Source organism: Triticum urartu, chromosome 4, assembly GCF_003073215.2.
Source record: "Triticum urartu cultivar G1812 chromosome 4, Tu2.1, whole genome shotgun sequence".
Lineage (NCBI taxonomy): Eukaryota > Viridiplantae > Streptophyta > Magnoliopsida > Poales > Poaceae > Triticum > Triticum urartu.
In genome coordinates, this window is record NC_053025.1 from 25,331,270 (window position 1) to 25,355,549 (window position 24,280).

Below are 24,280 nucleotides of genomic sequence, written 5' to 3' on the forward strand. Positions count from 1 at the left end.
ACTCCAACGCTATCACTCCGGAGCTTCTTAATTTTCTAACAGCCTTTAATCTCATTCTTATGTGTTTGTTAGACTTCATGTTGTCCTTTGAACTTTTCACCTTGGTGATGACAGTCTGATTATCGCAATTCATAAGGATAGCCGGAACCGGTTTATCAACCAATGGCAAGTCCATCAAAAGATCTCGAAGCCATCCTGCTTCGACATCAGATGTGTCTAATGCTGTTAATTTTGCTTCCATTGTCGATCTCGTTAAGATCGTTTGCTTGTAGGACTTCCAGGAAACAGCGCCACCTCCAAGAGTAAACATATACCCAGTTGTGGCCTTCATCTCATTAGCATCAGAGATCCAATTTGCATCACTATACCCTTCAAGTACCGATGGGTATCCGGTATAGTGAAGTCCATAGTTCATAGTACCTTTCAGATAGCGCATAACTCTTTCAACGGCATATCAATGTACATCACCCGGTTTGGAAAAAAAACCCGGCTCGGTTTGCTCACAACAAACGCGATGTTAGGCCTCGTTGCGCTCGCTAGGTACATCAGTGAACCAATGATTTGAGAGTATCTCAATTGATCTATAGTCGTGCATTTGGACTTTCGAATCAACACGCTAGGATCATATGGTGTTTGAGATGGTGTGCAGTCTGAATATCCAAAATGACTCAACACCTTCTTAACATAGTGGGATTGCAGAAGAGTAATCCCACCCTCATTATCTCTCAATAGCTTGATGTTCAAGATAACATCAGCCACACCAAGGTCTTTCATCTCAAAGTTCTGAGACAGAAACGACTTGACCTCCTCAATGACTTTGAGGTTGGTTCCGAATATCAGTATGCCATCAACATACAAGCACAGTATAACTCCTTCGCCCCCACCATGGCGATAGTATACACATTTGTCAGCCTCATTAACAACGAAACCAACAGATGTCAGAGTTGTATTAAACTTATCATGCCATTGCTTAGGTGCTTGCTTCAGGCCATATAAAGATTTCAGCAACCTACACACCTTTCTTTCCTGACCATCTATCACAAAGCCATCTGGCTGTTGCATTTAGATTTCCTCATTTAGCTCTCCATTCAGAAAAGCCGTCTTAACATCCATCTGGTGGACGAGAAGACCATGCGAGGCCGCCAACGAGAGTAATACTCTAATGGTGGTCAGTCTAGTCACAGGTGAATAAGTATCGAAGAAATCTTCCTCTTCTTTCTGGTCATAACCCTTGGCCACAAGCCTAGCCTTGTACTTTTCAATCGTACCATCGGGCCTAAGCTTCTTTTTGAATACCTACTTACATCCCAATGGTTTGCAACCATAGGGACGCTCAGCAATCTCCCATGTCCCGTTAGCCATGATGGAATCCATCTCGCTACGGACCGCATCCTTTCAGTAGTCAGCTTTTGGAGAGGCATACGCTTCTGAAATAGAAGTAGGAGTATCATCCACGAGGTACACAAAGAAATCAACACCAAAGGTCTTTGCAGTCCTTTGTCTCTTGCCCCTACCAAGGGTTTCCTCGTCATCCTCCTCGGGATTTTCATCATGTGTTTGTTCATAATATTCCATAGGGATGGCAAGTTCAGGAGTCTCCTCAGATTTCTGTCTAGAAGTGCTTTACATATCTCTCATAGAAAAAATATCCTCGAAGAATGTAGCATCCTTAGACTCCATAATTGTACCGACCTTCTAGTCAGGTACCTCAGATTTCATTACTAGAAATCTATAGCCAACGTTGTTCTTAGCGTAGCCCAAATTAACACAGTCCACCGTCTTTGGTCCAAGCTTACGCTTTTTGGGGATCGGCACATTGACTTTCGCCAAATAGCCCCAAGTACGCAAGTACGAGAGTGTTGTCCTTCTCTTTGTCCATTTCTCATAGGGAGTGATCTCATTATCCTTTGTCGAAACTTTATTCAGGACATGACATGCCGTCAATATAGCCTCCCCCACCATGCCTTGGATAAACCCGATGTATCTAACATGGCGTTAACCAAATCAGTTAGAGTATGATTTTTCCGCTCGGCAACCCCGTTTGACTGGGGTGAATAGGGAGGCGTCCTCTCATGAATAATGCCATGTTCCTTACAGAAGGAATCAAACTCACTCGAGAAGTACTCTCCACCACGATCTGACCGGACTCGTTTAATTTTCTTTTCAAGTTGATTCTCGACTTCTGCTTTATAGATTTTAAAGTAGTGTAGAGCCTCATCTTTAGTATTTAATAGATACACATAGCAATATCTAGTGGAATCATCTATCAATGTCATGAAGTATTTCTTTCCACCTTTAGTCAACACACCATTCATCCCACAAAGATCAGAATGTATGAGTTCTAATGGTGCCAAGTGTCTCTCCTCCGCGGCCTTGTGAGGCTTGCGAGGTTGCTTAGCTTGCACACATGAAAGGCACTTCGAACCTTTGGCTAAAGTAAAACTCGGGATTAAATCCAACTTGGCTAGCCGCGTCATAACACCGAAACTAATGTGACAAAGACATGAATGTCAAACTTCAGATTCATTAACATTCGAATGAACATGGTTCACGACTTTATTACAAAAATTTGCGAGGGAAAGGCGGAACATCCCTCCGCTCTCATAACCTTTTCCAACAAAGAGTCCATATTTCGTAACAACTAATTTATTAGACTCAAAAACCAACTTAAACCCTTCTCTACATAGAAGGGAGCCACTAACGAGGTTCTTCTTGATGGCGGGGACATGCTGCACGTTCTTCAGCTGCACGATCCTTCCCAAAGTAAACTTCAGATCGACCGTATCAACACCATGAACAGAAGCACTCGCGCCATTCCCCATCAACACAAACCCGTGGCCTATGACCTGATAAGAAGTGAACAATGAAATGTCAGCACACACATGTACACCTGCACTTGTGTCCACCCACCAATCGGTGGGCTGGAACACTGAAAAAATAGTAAATAAATTACCGTACCCAGGTGCACCATTCTCATTGTTGTCCACAATCATGTTGATGGACTTGTTTGGGCCCTTGTTGGCTCAATGTTCAACCGAACCACAAGTAAAGCAGCCCTCATACTTCTTGTTCTTCTTGAAGGTCTTCTTACCCTTCTTCTTAAAGTCGGTATTGTGTTGGATACCGTTCTTTCCCTTGGGCTTGTGGGAGTTGAAGTTCTTCTGGTTCACCATGTTGGCGACAGAAGTCCCTTCGGCCCCTTTTCCGTGCGACTCCTTTGCCCTTGAATTCTGCTCAACACTCAGATGGCCAATGACATCCTCCACAGAGAATTCACGCCTCTGATGTTTCAGAGTGGTGGCAAAGTTCCTCTAGGAATTAGGGAGCTTAGCGATTATGCAGCCCGCGACAAACTTGTCCGGTAACTCGCACTTAAGAAGTTCAAGCTCCTTAACAATGCATATTATCTCATGAGCCTGCTCCAATACAGGACGGTTTTCAACCATCTTGTAATCGTGGAACTGCTCTATAATATACATCTCGCTCCCGGCATCGGCGGCCCCGAACTTAGATTCGAGCGCCTCCCACAAGTCCTTGGCGACATGCACATGTAAATATGCGTCGACCAGTTTATCTCCGATCACGCTAAGAACTGCTCCGAGGAACACAACGGTGGCCTCCTTGAATGCCTTCTCCTGTTCAGGAGCAATCGTTCCTGTCAAGACACCGATGACCCAGAACATGTTCATAGCCGTGAGACATAAAGTGGTCTTAGTCTGTCGACGCTTAAAATATGAACCGGTAAATTTATCCGGTTTCAGTGCAGCGGCAAAGCCACTTGCCGAAAATATGAACTGGTAAACTTATCTCATGAGCCTGCTCCAAAAACAGATACACATAATAGGTTTTTGGATTGTTGAGTAAATAGGCAATTTCTCAATTAAATTAATCCACGAGTAAATCACTAGCATGGCATTGACACAAATAAATGCATACTGATATTCAGTCAAGCTAGCACATACTACGCGAATTGCAGAAAGATCTACGTATAACGCTAGCATGGTTAAAACAGAAAACAATAGGAGCGGGATAAACGAGTTATACCCTCCAGTAGGCCATGCAGAGGCCGCGGCTTTGGTGGCAGCAGCGGCGTCCTCGGCGGCCTTCTTGTCGGCTTTAGCTTTCTCGACGGCGGCATGTTCGGCGTCGGTGGACATGGTGATGATGAAGGCGATGCAGACGTATAGGAAGTAGACGATCGGAAGCGAGCAGTCGCGTAATCGCTGCCCAAAAACCTATTCGCCCCTCACCCCGTACAGGAACCAGAAGGGCGTGGTTTCGGAGACCTGCTCTCCCGTCGACCGTGTACGCGACGGACGGGATGGAGTCACCGGCGGCAGCAGCAGCAAGGGAACGACGGTGGGCGTGCGCGTGGGAGCAGATGTGATTTGTTCGTGGCAGCTAGGGTTAGGAGACACCGCACACTTATATAGGCGCAGCCGCGTGGAGAGACGTGGGCTCGACCCACGTCCGAGTCCGTGACAGCCCACGATCCGACGTCTCAGATCGTGGCCCAGCTGTTAGAGAACTCTTCATTAGTGACTGGCAAAAATAAGCGCGTAGGTGTGAGCTCGGTTCGGCTCAATCCCGCAACCCGCGGCGCGGCGAGGCGGGCGGCGGCGGAGGAGTGCGCGAGGGCCTCTTCTCTTCTCAAGCTCCAATAGCATGTAGAAGAGAAACCCTTATAAGGAGGTCCAACTCCTCTTCCACTTTCGGGTGGGACTAAACTTCCCACTACACCTAGTGCCATATAACCCACATGGGCCCTTAGAGATTTATCAGAAATTTCTATATGGGCCTAGAGCCCATCTCAAATTTCAGCATATGCCACTAGTTGTGTCTCACTACTCAGTTGCTATTAGAAGTTACAGCTACTCAAAAATGCCATCGATCTGTGAGATGCTTGCTCAAAATTGCCATCGTTTCGTTAGATGTTTGCTCAAAAATACCATTAGACATTGTTATTTTCATGTCAAACCCGTTGATCATATTATATGACAAAAATAAGTCTAGACCCACATGTCAGTTCTCTCTATCTCACAATGATAAGTGTGGACCCACTTGTCAGGAGTAACCAAACGAATAATTTTACAGGAAAATAAGAACGTTGTTGGGATCAAGTAGGCCTCACACTTTATTGTAGTGAGATAGAGGGAAAGCTGGCATGTTGGTCCATAGGTATTTATGTCATTATAACATGGCAAAAAAGATTTGAGATCACTGTCTAATGGCATTTTTGAGCATGTATCTAACGAAGCGATGTCATTTTTGAGCTTTTGAAATTTCTAGTGGCAAAACTGAGTAGTGGGACACAACCGGTGGCATAAATGATAAAAACCCTTCTAATTATATGCACCGTGAGGAGAACCATTTTAGTCATGTTCTTACTAAGATGGGTAGATCCCTGCCTGCATGACTGTCTACCTGGCGGGCGGGTAGGCCCTCATGAGATTGGCACTCTACGCCAATCAGATTGTATGAGCGATCCTTAACGAATGAAAGTTTTCAATTCACGAAAAACAAGTACTATACTCCACTGTTTTGTTTCTCTTTATAAGGAAAACATTAAGGGCCTCTCTCTTTATGGTGAAAGAAAATGCCAATTGAAACAAATAAGGCGCCACAAAGAGGGATATGCTCGTTCACATAGCTAAGCGTGCGGCCATCACCCCTTTCGCCTTGAATCCACCCTCGAGGCAAACAACTTCATCACACCCATCGTGACCCGACAGAAGGCACCACTGCTAATATGACGTTGCTTTGTCATCATGTTCCACATAGGCTAGAATCTCCGTCAACAAAGGGTAGAGAGTGCAACAAGGAAGGCGACTTTACAAGTATCTTGATAGTTTGGATACAAAGAGCATGGTGCCGTCACTCAGCCCCACCGAACGTGACCTACCTAGCCAAATAGTTTTATTTTCTTATTATGTACCGCACTTCATCGGTTTCTTTCTCTCTTTTATAAACAAGACTCCGGTATGTGTCAGACGTTCAAGCTAGGGAGGGGTTGGAGCGAATGACTGGTTCTCTTTATTTATAACACAGTACAGACGCAAACACTTATATATACACATACACTCATTTCTATGAACACACACGCAGATCCTACCCATATGAGCACCTCCGAGAGACTGAGCTGGCATATCATCTCGAGATTGACGAAGTCATCATAGGCGCCTCGTAGTCGATGGGAACGTCTCCTCCACTAAACACGCATCGGCGTAAATCCTGAAGTAAATTCAGAAATAATGCGAGCACCAGGATTTGAACCCTAGTAGGTTGGGGATACCATTGTCCTTCTAACCATCCAACAACATGTTGATTCGCTGAATGACTGGTTCGCTATGAGGTAGCCCCCTCGCGCCAACAAAAAAGTTTGATGGAAAAACCCTCAGGTCGAACCCGACGCCACTGAGGCCCTTTGCTAGGCTTCCCGTCCCAACACCATTCCCTTACACTACTTTTTAAAATTAGGAGCAAACCTAGTTTAAATATCTCTAGGATGCTATACACTGTCAAAGAGAAAGGGATACTTCACATAATTTTATTCATTTATTATATACCCTAAACAGAAGCATATTAGTCATGCTCTTTCCTAGATGGGTAGATATGCCTGCCCCGCACGACTGTCAGACCCTGAGGCGATTGACACTTTATGCCAATCAGATTGGATGAACGATCCAATAATGAATGAAAGCTTTTCATTCGCGGGAAAAAATAATACCACACTCTCCCTCATTTTCTTTGTCTGTTATAAGGAAGGCATTGAAGGCTTAAGGAAAATGCCAATTGAAACAAATAAGATACCATAGAGGGATGCTCATTCATGGAGCTAAGTGTGCGGTCATCACCCCTTCCATCTTGAATCCACCCACCGTGACCCGACAAAAGGCACCATTGCTGGATGCTTTGTCGTCATGTTTCACACAGGCTAGAATATCCGCCGACAAAAGGGAGAGGGCGTGACTGTGGAGGTGACTCTACACGTATCATAGAGAGTTTGGATAGAAACAAAGAGCGTGTTGCCGTCACTCACCCCCACTAAACGTGATATACCTAGGTAGGCCTTGAAATCCACTGTCCACGCCACTTTTTTGTCGCGGAATGGCTTCTATTTCTATTCGCGGTGTCTTGATTATTATTGTTTATTATTATTATGCGAGATGGGTCTTGTTTTCTTACAGAGCTTTATGTGTAATCGTAAACACATTAGAGGCAAACCCCTCAGAGTTAAAAAAGAAAAGATACAAATTCCTTGATGCAAGAAAAACACGAACAAAAAAACAGCCATTCACGATGCTTTCTTTCGCGGAAGGGCTTCTATTTTCATTTTCCCAGGGTCTATTTCTCGTATAAACGTGGAATCATAATGCATCAGACGCAAATTATCTAGACCGCGGGAAAACGTCTATCTCTACACAACCTTTTTATGAGTATCTATATGTGTTCTCATATAGTAGAACCTTGCATGGAATCTGAGTGAAGTCACACATTCTTCTTCACTTTGTATGTAGTACTAGACGGGAAGCAAAAGTTGCACATTTCGTAAGCTCTAGTAGTGTCTAGATAAGAGGCTAGGGCATCGAAGATGCACTTTACAGCGAGATACCTGGGAGGGATCCCTTTTGCTTAGGGCAATCCATCCATCCATCCATCCCCGCGAGGCCAATGAAAGCGCCGAACGGTCACACTCGCCACGCGGAACAGGGACCAATTTTGAACGACCGCCCAATCGCAAATTGCAACGTACACACACACACACACACGGAACGCGAGAGAGAAAAAAGGATTTGTTATCCGCCCCCCCCCCCCCACAAATCCCTCCTCGACTCGATTCCCCACCCCGGATCGATCCCCTATTCCCCTCGCCGCCGGGCCGCAAGCGCAAGCCACAAACCACAGCCGAAACGGAGCAGGGAAAAAAAACCATTTCTTTCTTTTCGCGTCTCGCCACACCACCACCACTGCGAATATGCTGTCCCCAGCCACGCCGGCCGCCCCCTGATCCCCAATGCCCCCGCGCCGCCGCCCCGCCGCCCCCGCCCTCGATCTGCCCCGCGCCGCCCCACGCTGACCGCCCGCCCCCGCCTCCCGCCCCCCTAGTCCACCCCTCCCTTCCTCCTCCGCCCCGCCCTGCCCTGCCTTTGCCTGCCGCTCCCCCCCGCTCGCGGCCGACCCGGACGGGGTTGAGGCTGGGGCCCAGGCGACGGCTAGGGTTTTCCTCCCGCGACTCGACCGCCGCCGGGCTCCCGCGGATTCGTGCTTCCTCGCTCGCTCCGCGGAGCGCCGCTGCGGTTTCGCTTCGCCCTAGGGATTGGCTCTTTGCTCTTCTTCTTGCTGTCGCGGAAGCGCGGCTCCGGGGAGCTCCGGGGCTCGATTCGCGGGGCTTTCGGCGGCGCGGCGGCGCATTCTGTGGCCTCGCAAGTCCCCGAGGGCTCGAAGCTTCGAATCGGCCGATTTGGCCGGGTCCGGGCTCTGCAAAGCGCGGCCTTTTAGCTTGACGGCGCCCCCTGCCAAGCATTCTGCCCGGTCTCGCTGCGGATATTGGAGGGAACCATGGCGGAGAACATCGATCTGGTGCTGGAGTTCCTCAAGAAGAACCGGTTCGCCAAGGCTGAGGCCGCCCTCCGCGGGGAGCTCAGTGCCACCAACGGGCAGACGCAGAGGCGTGCCGCTGAGCCCTCGCCCAAGGAGGAGGACGAGCGGGACGGCTCCGAGGTGGGCTCTGCCGCGGGGCCGAGAGGCGCTGCTTCTTCCGTGAGAAGCGCGGACTCGTCGAGGGAGTTCATTGTCAAGGAGATTGACGTTGGAGGCCTGGCGAATGGATCTGATGGGAAGAAGGGGCTGGGGATTGGCCTGCCTCTGGAGAACAGCAACACAGGGGATCTGTACCCGTGGAACTTCAGCATTGCCAACAGCACCGTGGAGCAGCTGGCCGAGCTTCTGGTGTCTGAGGAAGTGCCGAGGCATCGCCGCACATCGTTAACTGAGAAGAGGGACCGTGGTGTTGGGACCGAGCAGCCTGGTCCGGTGCTGGAGCAGAAGGTTTCGTTTGGAAGAGGGAAGGGGAAAGTTGATACCGCAGGGAGAAGTGAAGTCAATGAACCAGGCCATTCGAGTGACAAGAATCTGGTCCCAGAAAAGGAGGAGCCCTTGAATGGCTATGCAGTCAAGACGGTGCTTCCATTTCCTACAGAGATCCCGTCGTCTAGTTACCATAATGCGCACCAGGATGGAAATGAGAGGAAAGATACGAAGAAGAGCGTCAATGCCGATGGTTCGGGAAAAGCAGCAAAGAGGCAGCCTGATGAGGGGAGCAGGCAGTATTACTCAGGGAAGTCCCAGAGTATTGTAGACCACGTTGCTGACCGATGCTTCGATCTGCAGCTCATGGGAAATAGCCAACGTGAGGAGTTTCCAAAGTTGCCTCCTGTGCGGCTCAAGTCTGAGGATAAGCTTGTTAATATGAACTGGGAGGAGAAGATCGATCATCATGGATCTGGATCCAACGACCCTAGTACTGACCATGTCTTTATGATTGGGTCTTATCTTAATGTTCCCATTGGGCAGGACATTACATCATCAGGTATTTTGTTTACAAATTTGATAGTGACATGGCAACATGATCATCTTTAATTACAACAGTAGCTGCAAATTGATTCTACCTTACTCTTGAGCCGCACAGCAGATTGCTCTGTGTACATATTTACAAAACCTACTATATTTTTTTCTACAAAACTGTGACTGTGTAGCTCATATCTACCACAGGAAACTGCAACTTTTAGATAATTCAGTACATTTGGTCCTTCTTTGTGTGAACAACTGAACATTACAAAGATTTGTAGAAAATTGTGCACATTACAGCATCACAATTAGGAAGATGACTACACAGGCACTAGTTCGAGATATTTATTCCATTTTTCTTTGTGTTGAACATGAGCATATGACAATAGAAATTGTGAAGTCTCTTACGACTTGAATGGTTTTGTTTACAGTTTTAATGAACTTGTAACAATTGTCCACTTCGCTTCTTGGGAAGTAATTGTTCTAGAGTCATTGCCGTTGTCCCCTTTTGTGAACTCTGCAGCTTTATTTTATGTCGGTTTGTGCCAAACTTGTTTGTTTATCCTTCTAATTGTCTATTGAGCGAATAACAACTCTCCTTGACCTAGAAGTTGTCCAGACCAAATCATCAGGATTGTCATCTTGGTTCTGTAGGACAGCAAGCTTGAGATAACATGATTTGTACTGTATATGCCTTTGATAGAGAACAAGGACATCAGCTGAAGCAGGTTATTTGTTAGAGTTCTTGTGTGGAGAGTTTTTTGTGAAAAAATAAAAATCACATTTTCTGACAAAACTCTGCTTTTGTTGAAGTTTCTGGACAGACATATTAGCTTGTATCCTTGCTATGCTACATACTACATACAATTGTCTGATCCTTCAGTAATCATGCATAGTTTGACGGCATTATCACATGAGCCAAATGAGAGACCTTTTTAACATTTCAAGGACACTTGCCTTTAAAGCATATGATCTTTTATATATTTTGGCAGCACTCTCATATGCCATACTTTTATAATTGTGTTCTGTTCCTTCTTTTTCCCAAAGGAATATTTAGTGGTCATTTCCCATTTGCTTGTTGATCTTATGTGAGATTTTTAAAATTCAAAACTCAAGTCTTCTGGAAACTTTGATCTTTGATAGTATCAGTAGGCAAATTGAATCTTTGATGGTACGTCTTTTTCTTTGCATTTGAAGGGCACTTGTCTTCTAGAGCATATGCTCTTGTAAAGGGATATGTACCGCTCATTTCACATTTTCCTGTAGATCTTATGCGAGCTAAAAGAGAACCCAGGACTCAACCTGTGTGAAAATTTCATGTTTGATAGTATGGATATTCAAATTTGCAACAGTGAAATGTTTCTTGCTCTAGGATGGAAATACTGAAACTATATAGGAGTGTTTTCCCATGCTTCAGAGCTGCTATAGTGCTCTACTGTATGTTCACTTATCTGAGTTTGGCTAATCTTTTGGCATTTAACACTTGACCTACATGTTAACACAATCAGGTGGAAGACGCACGGTTGGCAGTAGTTGGTTATCCGTCAGCCAAGGCATTGCAGAGGATACTCCTGACATGGTTTTTGACACACTTGGTGATGATTTGCTTGAGTATCCAAATGAGTATTGGGACTCTGATGAGTATGACGATGACGACGATGTTGGCTACACCCGACAACCAATTGAGGATGAAACTTGGTTTCTTGCACATGAGATTGACTATCCTAGTGACAATGAGAAGCCAACTGGTCACACAAGTGGCGCTGATCGACATGATCGTCCTACAAAGGATGATGACGATGACCAATCATTTGTTGAAGAGGATTCTTACATATCTGGTGAGCAGTATTTTCATGGGAAAAACATCGCACCGATAGGTACTTCGGAGCGGCCAATAGGACATGGGATTCCTGATAATGATATGATAGCCCAGTATGATGGTCAACTTTTGGATTCAGAAGAACTAAATTTGATGCATTCTGAACCAGTATGGCAGGGTTTTGTGTCACAGAATAGTGAACTAGGCATGTTAGGAAATGGGAAATTCCTTAATGATTCTGCACGACCTCATCCTGATGACCCTTTTGTTGAGGATGATCAGCACGGTTCAGTCAGGTCAATTGGTGTTGGTATAAGTAGTGATGCTGCTGACATTGGCAGTGAGGTGCGTGAAAGTCTGATTGGAGGAAGCAGTGAAGGGGACATAGAATACTTCAACGAAAGTAATCTGAGTGTTAGTGGAAAGAGACACTCTCAGCAAGAAACGGAAAAGAAAAAGGTTAATGCGAATGGAGCCAAACAGGACCAAATAAACTATGATATCCAAAAGGGCAATATGCCACCAGGAGCAGCTTATGGTGATGGTGGATTTTCTTTTCCACCGCCACTGCATTCTGGAAAAAATGCTGAATCAGATGTTAAGTCTTCATGGTCAAAGAAGGATGATTATTCAATCAATGATCCTGATGACTGTCAAAATGGCACGGTATCAGATGATACACTTGCCACATGGAAGAAAAGGAACAGTGTCTCTTCCCTAAGGAGCTCTCGAGATGAAATGACTTCTGATGTTGTTAGATCAAGAAACTCAAGCGCATCGTCTGCTCTGAACAATACTTATGATGAAGTGGAGGAAACAATGAATGCTCGTCATCAGAAACTAGATGATGCACAAGAAGAGGAGACCGGTACCACGTTAGATGACGAGGAAGCAGCAGCATTGCAAGAACAAGTAAGGCAGATAAAGGCCCAGGAGGAAGAATTTGAAACTTTCAATCTGAAGATTGTGCATAGGAAAAATAGGTATCTTTTTTAGTCCTTGATTCCTTGATTGCTCTTTTTTATTCCTGATTTGTGTTAAGCTTAAAAGGAAATGGACAGGCCTACTTCTCTATTTGTGCTTGGTGTTTACATTTAGAATGGAACAATGTGTATTTGTTTCTGTGTAAAGATGCTTGTTTACTCTGACATTTATCTTCTGTAAACTTTAAAACAGAACTGGTTTCGAAGAAGACAAAAATTTCCATGTTGTTCTCAATTCTGTTATTGCTGGTCGTTACCATGTCACGGAGTATTTGGGATCAGCAGCGTTCAGCAAAGCTATCCAGGCACATGATTTACACACAGGAATGGACGTGTGTGTTAAAATCATTAAGAACAACAAAGATTTTTTCGACCAGAGCCTTGATGAGATCAAGCTTCTGAAATATGTAAACAAGCATGACCCTGCGGACAAGTACCACCTTCTGCGTCTATATGATTACTTCTACTATCGGGTAAGTATGAATATTTTTAATCTTTCCCTGATCCCTTCTTGGTCTCATTTAGTTCTCATTGAGCATATACTTTTTTCAAGTTTAGGGTTGAGATATATGTTCCCAATTATTTTACTGAAGCATTTTCCTATTTTTTTACTGAAGATGCATATATGAACAGTACACTATGGTAATTTGAGATCTTGATTATAAGCTGTTAGTGTTAATTTTGTTGATACATTTATTTCGTTTGCTCAACAGTTTTTCGCCTTCTCTTTATAAACATTTCCTCTAGTTATCTTGGCATTGATTTCTTGTGTAGATTACATTTATAGTTCCTACGCATTAAGGCTGGGTTGGAGATCCTCGTGCCATTTGATCTATTAGAATTGTCATATTTGTTGGTTTTTGCAATCATTCACATTTGCCAAATGATCTAATCCTTTACCCTCAGTCCATTGCATCTTGTAATGAAATTTGCCATGTTTGGTGTTGCACTTGTTTCAAACACAATTGGAGGATTATTTGTTGATACTATGAAGGTCTAGGAGTTGAGTTTATTTTGTAAATAAAAAATTTGAGGTTCTTTGTCAAGTCGATTCATTAGAATGATTGGGTTGCTATCTTTAGTCATTGTCAAATTTAGATTAGGGCGTCCTGTGACGAAGTCAGCTCTGTTTTCTGTCAAACTTACTTGAAGTATTTGTTTGCAGGAACATTTGTTGATAGTTTGCGAACTTCTGAAGGCAAATTTGTATGAATTTCAAAAGTTTAACAGAGAATCAGGAGGCGAGGTTTACTTTACGATGCCAAGATTACAGGTATCATTAAGCTTTATCACCAATTAATGCTGATTCAGTGTTTTCGCTAAGCAATTGGACATGAATCAACTTTTCATGCTGGTAATTGATTTATTTCTTTGATGGATCCGTTTTGCAGTCAATAGCCATTCAGTGTCTGGAGTCACTGCAGTTTTTGCATGGACTTGGTCTTATTCATTGTGATCTGAAGCCAGAGAACATATTGGTGAAGAGCTATAGTAGATGTGAAATTAAGGTCATTGACCTTGGCAGTAGCTGTTTTGAGACTGATCATCTATGCTCATACGTTCAATCGCGATCTTACCGTGCACCTGAGGTTATACTGGGCCTACCTTATGACAAAAAGATAGATATATGGTCACTTGGATGTATTCTAGCAGAACTTTGCACTGGGAATGTAAGTGACTATCGCATGCTGATGATTACCGTTCTTAACAGTTATATTTATTGTCATTCTTTCATTGTTTGTTTCTGTAACAATCTTTTAGTGACATATAATAGAAAGAGCCTGTAATGCAAACCCACAGTTTAATCACATAAAAGGAGAACTTTTCTTTCAGCGCATATTTCTTTAATGTCTTTACCATAGATCTATGTTTCAGGTTCATTAACAGTACTAGTATGGAAATGAGGCAATTAGAAACTATATACCCCATTAACCGAAGCTATTTTTAATTTTCTTTTGCCCGTCTCTATGTTATATGTTTAGTTGTCAACAGTAAAATATATATTTGGTGTTTCTTCTTACACATGCAGAATATGTTAGCTAATCTTTCTATTGGTATATGCTCTTCAGGTTCTTTTTCAAAACGATTCTCCTGCGACATTACTTGCACGTGTGATGGGCATCATTGGTTCCATAGAACAAGCTATGCTTGCACAGGGGCGTGATACTTATAAATACTTCACAAAGAATCACATGTTGTATGAAAGAAATCAGGTTTGAACCCTTGAGCCATGTTTTTTTCACTCCGACACACCTGATTCAGATTCTTCCTTGAAATAGTATCGTTTCTAAAATAAGTCGCAATTGACTTTGCTTCAGGAAAGTAGCAGGCTAGAATACTTGATTCCAAAGAAGACATCATTGCGGCACCGCTTGCCCATGGCTGACCAAGGTTTCATCGAGTTTGTTTCATACCTTCTCGAGGTGAATCCGAAGAAGCGCCCAAGCGCCTTGGAAGCGTTGAAACACCCGTGGCTTTCTTTTCCTTACGAGCCAATATCGTCATGACACGGTTGCTGCTGCTGGATCATCATGTTTGCACCATATTGAGTGCCTTAATCATCTGTCTTGGCACCTAAAGCAAGCACCATGAAGTTTTGATGGATGAAATCTGTTCTAGCACGAGCCACCCATGGAAACAATTGTTCAGGTTTAAGTGCGATTCTGATTCAAACCGATCAGGATGTGACGCCTGCCTCTGGGATGGTCTTTTGCTCCCTGTACTAGAAATGCCCTGTGTTGTGGTGTAATATAACTCTGGGTTTTGTCTATTGTCTGGCTCCAGTATAACAGGCCATTTGGTTAGGTACATTTTGAAACCCATTTTTCTTGTAGGAATAGGGCTGTCATGTTGTACATGGTGTGATTATTATTGTCCAACCTTGTGGTGCCATGCTGTGCACGTCTATTCTTATGGTTCTTCTGTACATCTCGCGCCATCAGGTGCTTGTTCTGCATGATGCCCGGTTTTACACATGCTATTTTTAGTCTTAGGATTGGGCCAAAATTCATCTTTACTGTTCCTGCCCTACCTTCTTTTTAACATGCTGGGGATTCGCAGAAAATCGAGCTGTGAAACTCATGCGAAGATCTTATTTGATCTTTTTGAAAAAGTTTGAGTTTTGATTAGTTGTTTTTCAACCTTACCTAAACCATTCAGTTTCCATTATCTGCAGCATGTATATAGAGGCGTGTTTTGTACTGGCATTGATACGTAGGGACGTGATTTGTATTGACGTTGATATGCAGGCACGTGAACAGTTTGGCTTTGTTTCGAACTCAGGAGTACAAACACGTGGTTTGTCTGGAATTCGACACGCAGAAGTTGTGGAGAACAAACACGTGGTTTGTCTGGAATTCGACACGCAGAAGTTATGTACGGAACGGTTCTGATGCTCTAAAGTTCTGCTTGATTAGACAGAGAATATAAGGCCTTGTTTGATGGAAAAAGTTTGAAGAGGATTAGAGAGGAATATCCCCGCAGGGCCCAGAATTCCCAGAAACCTGCCAGCCCATTTGATTTGCATGTATTAAACGAGCCAAACCACTCCAATCCCCAACAACCCCTTCTGACCCACGCGGCTCGGCTCAACAGCCTCGCGTAGCCTCTCGCGGAACGAGAACCCATCCGCCTCGCAGCTCGTTTGTCGCTGCCGCTCGCAGCAGCTCCTTCTTGGCGAGAGAGGAGGAAACAACATTACCCAATTCTCTGAAATCCCCACCCCTTTTGGGGCTAGAAATCCCTCTATATCAAATGAGGCCTAAAAGATTGCGTCGAACTTCTCGAATGGAAACACAGGGCTACATTTGGCAGCTCAGTTTTTTCTGGAGTTTCAGAGGAACACCGTGTTTTTTTAAGGACATGGCAACTTCGAATGTTTTTATGGCAAGTTTTAATGACGTGAGAATGATAACTTTAGTTGTCAAGTATGACAACTTTTTTTTGGATGGCAAATTGAGGTTTTTAATATGTTTTTTCTTTCGTCTGGCAAGTTTATAGTTGTAAAAAACGTCATGGCCGAAGTGCTTCGTGCCACACACATACCACTTATCGTTTGGGTTTAAGAAGCCACAGTTTAAAATAATATAATGAGTTTGATATCAACAAACACCGTAATTTCATAAATTGTTGGGTTTTAGTATTTTGGTCCCAACCTCAATTTTCTATTTTTTCTAAACGAAACTGAAAAAAAGGTGAGGTCTTATGGAAACAGAAGTATTCATCGTTTTATATGTGTGCTTGGTTGTGTGCAGTGTGAAGCACCCCAAGTCACAACATTCATTTTTTCCCATACATCTCACAAAATAAAAACCCGTTTTGGACGTGACATCCTGAATAGTTTTTTCGTTCCGTCTCAGAAAGGTTCAGTTTTGGGAAGTGACATCCAGAACAGTTTTGGGCTTGTTCAAACTTACACACATGTTGCGAACCAATCTGTGGTTGGATGGTTAGAGGGACAGTGGTATCCTCCGTTCACCAGGGTTTAAGTCTTCGTGCTAGCATTATTTCTGAATTTATTTTAGGATTTCAGGCGATGCATTTTCAGTAGGAGAAGATGTTCCTGTCGATGACGAAGCGCCTATGGTAACTTCGTAAATCTTAAGATGATATGCCGGCTCAGTCTCTCGAAGGTGCTTATAGGGGGTAGGGTGTGTGTGCGCGCGCGCGTTTATAGGGATGAGTGTATGCGCGTATGTATGAGCACTTGCGTCTGTAATGTGTTCCAAAAAAAACTTACACATATGTTAATCTGATGCTGCAATGTAGTTTCGGAATCCCATGCGATAGCTGTATGACAGTATTGTTTTGAACTTCTGATGCTCCAAAGTTGTTTTTAAGGTGAAGACTATGAAGAGAAGTGACTATTCTCAAATGAATGAAAACAAGGTTTCACAAGGGGATCATCAGGAGCAATCAAGCAATTAATAGAAACAAGGGTTAACAAGCAAATACAAAAAACAAGTAACTCTCACGCTATGTAGACTCCCATCGGAAATTACACGCTGATGGTTGTACCACAGTATTTTTTCTGATGCTCCATAGTAGTTTTGAAGGTCAGTGCCTCCTGATTCGACAGAAAAGTGATGATTCCCGAATGAAAATGATGTTCGACAAGGAGGTCATCATGAGTAATCAAGCAATGAATAGCAACAAAGAAAGACCAACATCAACTACTGAAACAACATAAACAACAAAATCTGTTCATACTAAGCAAGTAGCGTCAAAAATGTTGGTAAGATCATTGCGTTAAAATCAAGGGAATACAAAATATCAAGGGAATAAAAATTGAATGTGCAAACCTTTTTTTTGAGCCGAAACCATAGAACAATTGTTCTACGGTAATTGTATTAAAATAATATCTACAAGTACAAGTAAAGTAAAAAAAGAAGTACATAATTTAACCAATTCCTGTTCTAGGTAACATTAGAAGTTTATAGGTGTTGTTCAGTCCAGATCTTGATACTGTCTGCCTTTTGAGGTTTTGCTTTTATCCGTGCCGCCCAAAGTCCTTCTTTGACATAGTGTTTCCAGCACCACAAATGCTGTGTAGCTGAACGAAAGATCTTGTCATTTCTGCATGACCAAATGCCCCAGCAGCAGGCGATGATAATATCCAATGCAATATCTGTTGGGAGTGATCCAATAGCCAAAGTAATCTCATCAAATGAAGATATGCCTCTAACTCTGTCAGGTAAGATCTGGTCCCAACACAATAGGGCAAGTGGACAGTTCCAAAAGAGATGAAGGCATGTTTCCTCCGTGTTATCGATGCAAAGTGCACACATATATGTCTGTAAATGCATACTCCTTCTCTGAAGCATGTTTCTGGTGTTGATTCTGTCATGCAGTAGGAGCCAAAAGAAAATGATGTGCCTTAGCCTGCATGAGGTTGACCAGATATCCTTGAAGATATGGTGGACTGGAGTCTCGTCAATTAACTGTTTATACATCTTCATGGATGAGTACCTATGAGATGTCCAGGGATAGAACCATTGATCAGAGGATTGGTTGTAAGTTCTGTTGAGAATAATCTCATGGAGTGATTGGAATTGCTGGAATGCAATCTATGACAAGGGCATGTGGAACATCATGCTCATATCCTCATGATCAAGAGCATGCACAACCGAAATCCCTGGATTGATGGTGAATGAATGAAGCTCAGGGAATTGGTTGCAAAGTGGTTGGCCATGCCATCTATCTGTTCAAAATAGAGCAGTATCCCCTTGTCCAATTTTTCATAGAGCAACCTATTTATATTTGGGTAGTAATTTGAGCAATGATCTCCACCAAAAAGAGTCCGCTATTCTATCACCTGGTAGGCTATTGGAGTAGTATGTTTCCCAGACCATCTGGACCCAAGGTATATCTTCTCTATTTAGGAACTTGTGCAGAAACTTCATAAGAAGAGTTTGGTTGTGAATCTGAATATCCAGCACTCCCAATCCTCCCTGCCTCTTAGGGAGACAAATCTTATCCCAAGCTATCATTGCCATGCCTCTATCCATTGAGCCAAATTTCCTCCACAGACAATTTTTCAGGTAAGAATTGATCTGGTTGACCACAGTAATTGGTATCCTCAAAGTACACATGAAGAAGATTGGCATGCCATATAGAACAGATTTGACCAAGGTTAACTTATCTCCTGAAGAAAGGAGAGTAGAACAACAAAGTAATCTGTTTTCAATCCTTTTCAAAAGAGGAAAGTAATCTTCAATTCTGGGTTTGCTTAAGCTCAAGGGAAGACCAAGATATTTCTGTCGGAGGGTCCCAATCTTGCAGCCAAGGAGAGTGGCAAGCTGATTGACTTTGCTTGCTGCAGTGTTAATTGGGGTGAGAATAGACTTTGCATAGTTGACTTTGAGTCCAGTATAATTAGCATAATGAAGTAGAAGATTTTTGATGTGGCTAAATTGAGCAGCATTAGCATTGGCAACCAGTATACTGTCATCTACATATTGGATAATAGGATAATCAAGGCAGGATGTGTGAATAAGGGGAGATTCCACCATAGATTGTTGCATGGCTTCATTCATCATGGATTGCAGAAGGTCAGCTGCAATAACAAATATCAAAGGTGAAAGAGGATCACCCTGCCTCACACCTTTTTTACAAATAAATTGCTTGCCTGGTACCCCATTTAGTAGGATAGAAGAGAAGCCAGTCCCATAAATCATGTAAATCCAATTCAGCCATCTGTTCCCAAAGCCTTTTGCTTTCAAAATATCAAATAGAGCTTGATGGCTGATTGTGTCAAATGCTTTCTCAAAGTCCAGTTTGAGCAAAACAATTTCCTTCTTACATTGTTGGCATTGGTGCAAGTACTCATAAGTCCATGCTAAACAGTCCTGGATGCATCTGTTGTTAAGAAATCCATACTAATTCTTGTGTATTAGATTGAGGATCAGTTTCTGCAGTCTGTTTGCAAGGAGTTTAGTGATGATTTTGAAGGAAATATGCCCTAGAGGCAATAATAAAGTTGTTATTTATATTTCCTTATATCATGATAAATGTTTATTATTCATGCTAGAATTGTATTAATCGGAAACTTAGTACATGTGTGAATATAAAGACATACAGAGTGTCCCTAGTATGCCTCTACTAGACTAGCTCGTTAATCAAAGATGGTTAAGTTTCCTAGTCATAGACATGTGTTGTCATTTGATGAACGGGATCACATCATTAGAGAATGATGTGATGGACAAGACCCATTCGTTAGCTTAGGACTATGATTGTTTAGTTTATTGCTATTGCTTTCTTCATGACTTATACATGTTCCTATGACTATGAGATTATGCAACTCCCGAATACCGGAGGAACACTTAGTGTGCTATCAAACGTCACAATGTAACTAGGTGATTATAAAGATGCTCTACAGGTGTCTCCGATGGTGTTTGTTGAGTTGGCATAGATTGAGAATAGGATTTGTCACTCCGATTGTCAAAGAGGTATCTCTGGGCCCTCTCGGTAATGCACATCACTATAAGCCTTGCAAGCAATGTGACTAATGAGTTGTTGCGGGATGATGCACTATGGAACGAGTAAAGAGACTTGCACGTAACGAGATTGAACTAGGTATGATGATACCGACGATCGAATCTCGCGCAAGTAACATACCGATGACAAAGGGAACAACGTATGTTGTTATGCGGTTTGACCGATAAAGATCTTCATAGAATATGTAGGAACCAATATGAGCATCCAGGTTCCGCTATTGGTTATTGACCGGAGATGAGTCTCGGTCATGTCTACATAGTTCTCGAACTCGTAGGGTCCGCACGCTTAACGTTCGATGACGATATGTATTGTGAGTTATGTGATTTGATATACTGAAGGTTGTTCAGAGTCCTGGATGTGATCACGGACATGATGAGGAGTCTCGAAATGGTAGAGACATAAATAATGATATATTGGAAGGTTATGTTTGGACACCGGAAAGGTTTCAGATAGGTTCGGGCATTTTCCGGAGTACCGGGGGGTTACCGGAACCCCCCGAGGGGTTAATGGGCCTTCATGGGCCCTAGTGGAAGAGAGGAGGAGGCGGCCAAGTGGAGGCACGCGCTGTAGGGGAACGTAGCAGAAATTCAAAATTTTCCTACGTGTTACCAAGATCTATCTATGAAGAAACCATCAACGAGGGGAAGGAGAGTGCATCTACATACCCTTGTAGATCGCTATGCGGAAGCGTTCAAGAGAACGGGGTTGAAGGAGTCGTACTCGTCGTGATCCAAATCACCGGAGATCCTAGTGCCGAACGGACGGCAGCTCCGCGTTCAACACACGTACAGCCCGGTGACGTCTCCCATGCCTTGATCCAGCAAGGAGAGAGGGAGAGGTTGAGGAAGACTCCATCCAGTAGCAGCACAACGGCGTGGTGGTGGTGGAGGAGCGTGGCAATCCTGCAGGGCTTCGCCAAGCACCACGGGAGAGGAGAAGGACTTGGGAGAGGGGGAGGGCTGCGCCAGAACATTGGTGCGGCTGCCCTCCCACCCCCCCACATATATATAGGGCCAAGGGAGAGGGGGGGGGGCGCAGCCTTGGCCCTTCCTCCAAGGAAGGGTGCGGCCAGGGAGGAGTCCATCCTCCCCAAGGCACCTAGGAGGTGCCTTCCCCCTTTAGGACTCTTCCCTTCCCTTATCTCTTGGCGCATGGGCCTCTTGGGGCTGGTGCCCTTGGCCCATATAGGCCAAGGCGTACACCCCTACAGCCCATGTGGCCCCCCAGGGCAGGTGGACCCCCTTGGTGGACCCCCGGACCCCTTTCGGCACTCCCGGTACAATACCGATAATGCGCGAAACTTTTCCGGCGACCAAATAGACTTCCCATATATAAATCTTTACCTCCGGACCATTCCGGAACTCCTCGTGACGTCCGGGATCTCATCCGGGACTCCGAACAACATTCGGTTACCACATACAAACTTCCTTTATAACCCTAGCGTCATCGAACCTTAAGTGTGTAGACCCTACGGGTTCGGAAACCATGCAGACATGACCAAGACGTTCTCCGGTCAATAACCAACAGCGGGATCTGGATACCCATGTTGGTTCCCACATGTTCCATGATGATCTCATCGGATGAACCACGATGTCGAGGATTCGATCAATCCCGTATACAATTCCCTTTGTCTAGCGGTATTGTACTTGCCCGAGATTCGATCGTCGGTATCCCGATACCGTTCAATCTCGTTACCGGCAAGTCTCTTTACTCGTTCCGTAACACATCATCCCGTGATCAACTCCTTGATCACATTGTGCACATTATGATGATGTCCTACCGAGTGGGCCAAGAGATACCTCTCCATCACACAGAGTGACAAATCCCAGTCTCGATTCGTGCCAACCCAACAGACACTTTCGGAGATACCCGTAGTGCACCTTTATAGTCACCCAGTTACGTTGTGACGTTTGGCACACCCAAAGTATTCCTACGGTATCCGGGAGTTGCACAATCTTATGGTCTAAGGAAATGATACTTGACATTAGAAAAGCTTTAGCATACGAACTACATGATCTTGTGCTAGGCCTTAGGATTGGGTCTTGTCCATCACATCATTCTCCTAATGATGTGATCCCGTTATCAACGACATCCAATGTCCATGGTCAGGAAACCGTGACCATCTATTGATCAATGAGCTAGTCAACTAGAGGCTTACTAGGGACATGGTGTTGTCTATGTATCCACACATGTATCTGAGTTTCCTATCAATACAATTCTAGCATGGATAATAAACGATTATCATGAACAAGGAAATATAATAATAATCAATTTATTATTGCCTCTAGGGCATATTTCCAACAGTCTCCCACTTGCACTAGAGTCAATAATCCAGTTCACATCGCTATGTGACTAACACTCAAGGTCACATCCCCATGTGACTAATACCCAAAGAGTTTACTAGAGTCAATAATCTAGTTCACATTACCATGTGATTAACACTCGGTGAGTTCTGGGTTTGATCATGTTATGCTTGTGAGAGATGTAATAGTCAACGGGTCTGAATCTTTCAGATCCGTATGTACTTCGCAAATTTCTATGTCATCTTGTAGATGAAAGTACTATGCTACATTTGGAGCTATTCCAAATAACTGTTCTACTTGGAGCTATTCTAAATTGTTGCTCCATTATACGTATCCGGTATCTCTACTCAGAGCTATCCGGATAGGTGTTAAGCTTGCATCGATGTAACCCTTTACGACGAACTCTTTTACCACCTCCATAATCGAGAAAATTCCTTAGTCCACTAGTTACTAAGGATAACTTTGACCGCTGTCCTGTGATCCATTCTTGGATCACTCTTGTACCCCTTGACTGACTCATGGCAAGGCACACTTCAGGTGCGGTACACAGCATAGCATACTGTAGAGCCTACGTCTTAAGCATAGGGGACGACCTTCGTCCTTTCTCTCTATTTTGCCGTGGTCGAGCTTTAAGTCTTAACTTCATACCTTACAACTCAGGCAAGAACTCCTTCTTTGACTGATCCATCTTGAACACCTTCAAGATCATGTCAAGGTATGTGCTCATTTGAAAGTACTATTAAGCGTTTTGATCTATCCTTATAGATCTTGATGCTCAATGTTCAAGTAGCTTAATCCAGGCTTTCCATTGAAAAACACTTTCCAAATAACCCTATATGCTTTCCAGAAATTCTACGTCATTTCTGATCAACAATATGTCAACAACATATACTCATCAGAAATTCTATAGTGCTCCCACTCACTTCTTTGGAAATACAAGTTTCTCATAAACTTCGCACACACCCAAAAACTTTGATCATCTCATCAAAGCATACATTCCAACTCCGAGATGCTTACTCCAGTCCTTAGAAGGATCGCTGGAGCTTTGCATACTTATTAACATCTTTCAGGATTGACAAAACCTTCCGGTTGTATCACATACAACCTTTTCTCAAGAAAATCGTTGAGGAAACAATGTTTTGACATCCTATCTGCAAGATTTCATAAATAATGCAGTAATTGCTAATATAATTCCAACAGACTCTTAGCATCGCTACGAGTGAGAAAGTCTCATCGTAGTCAACTCCTTGAACTTGTCGGAAAACATCTTAACGACAAGTCGAGCTTTCTTAATGGTGATACTTACCATCATTGTCCATTTTCCTTTTAAAATCCATCTGTACTCAACAGCCTCACGACCATCGAGCCGTTCTGACAAAGTCTACACTTTGTTTTCATACATGGATCCTCTCTCGAATTTAATGGCCTCGAGCCATTTATCAGAACCCGGGCCCACCATCGCTTCTCCATAGCTCGTAGGTTCATTGTTGTCTAGCAACATGACTTCCAAGACAGGATTACGTACCACTCTGAAGTAGTACGCATCCTTGTCGTCCTATGAGGTTTGGTAGTGACTTGATCTGAAGTTTCATGATCACTATCATAAGCTTCCA

The 24,280-nt window shown here is 43.7% G+C and overlaps 1 protein-coding gene across 1 annotated transcript; it reads left to right on the top strand.

Annotated features, from left to right (window-relative positions):
* The first annotated feature begins 7,875 nt into the window (after window positions 1-7,875).
* On the top strand, window positions 7,876-15,295 carry LOC125550404 (serine/threonine-protein kinase STE20-like). Its single transcript, XM_048713397.1, has 7 exons — window positions 7,876-9,589; window positions 11,076-12,369; window positions 12,563-12,842; window positions 13,535-13,642; window positions 13,761-14,039; window positions 14,439-14,582; window positions 14,688-15,295. The coding sequence occupies exons 1-7, from the start codon at window positions 8,560-8,562 to the stop codon at window positions 14,874-14,876; spliced, it is 3,324 nt and encodes a 1,107-aa protein (XP_048569354.1). The 5' UTR covers window positions 7,876-8,559; the 3' UTR covers window positions 14,877-15,295.
* Window positions 15,296-24,280: the final 8,985 nt, after the last annotated feature.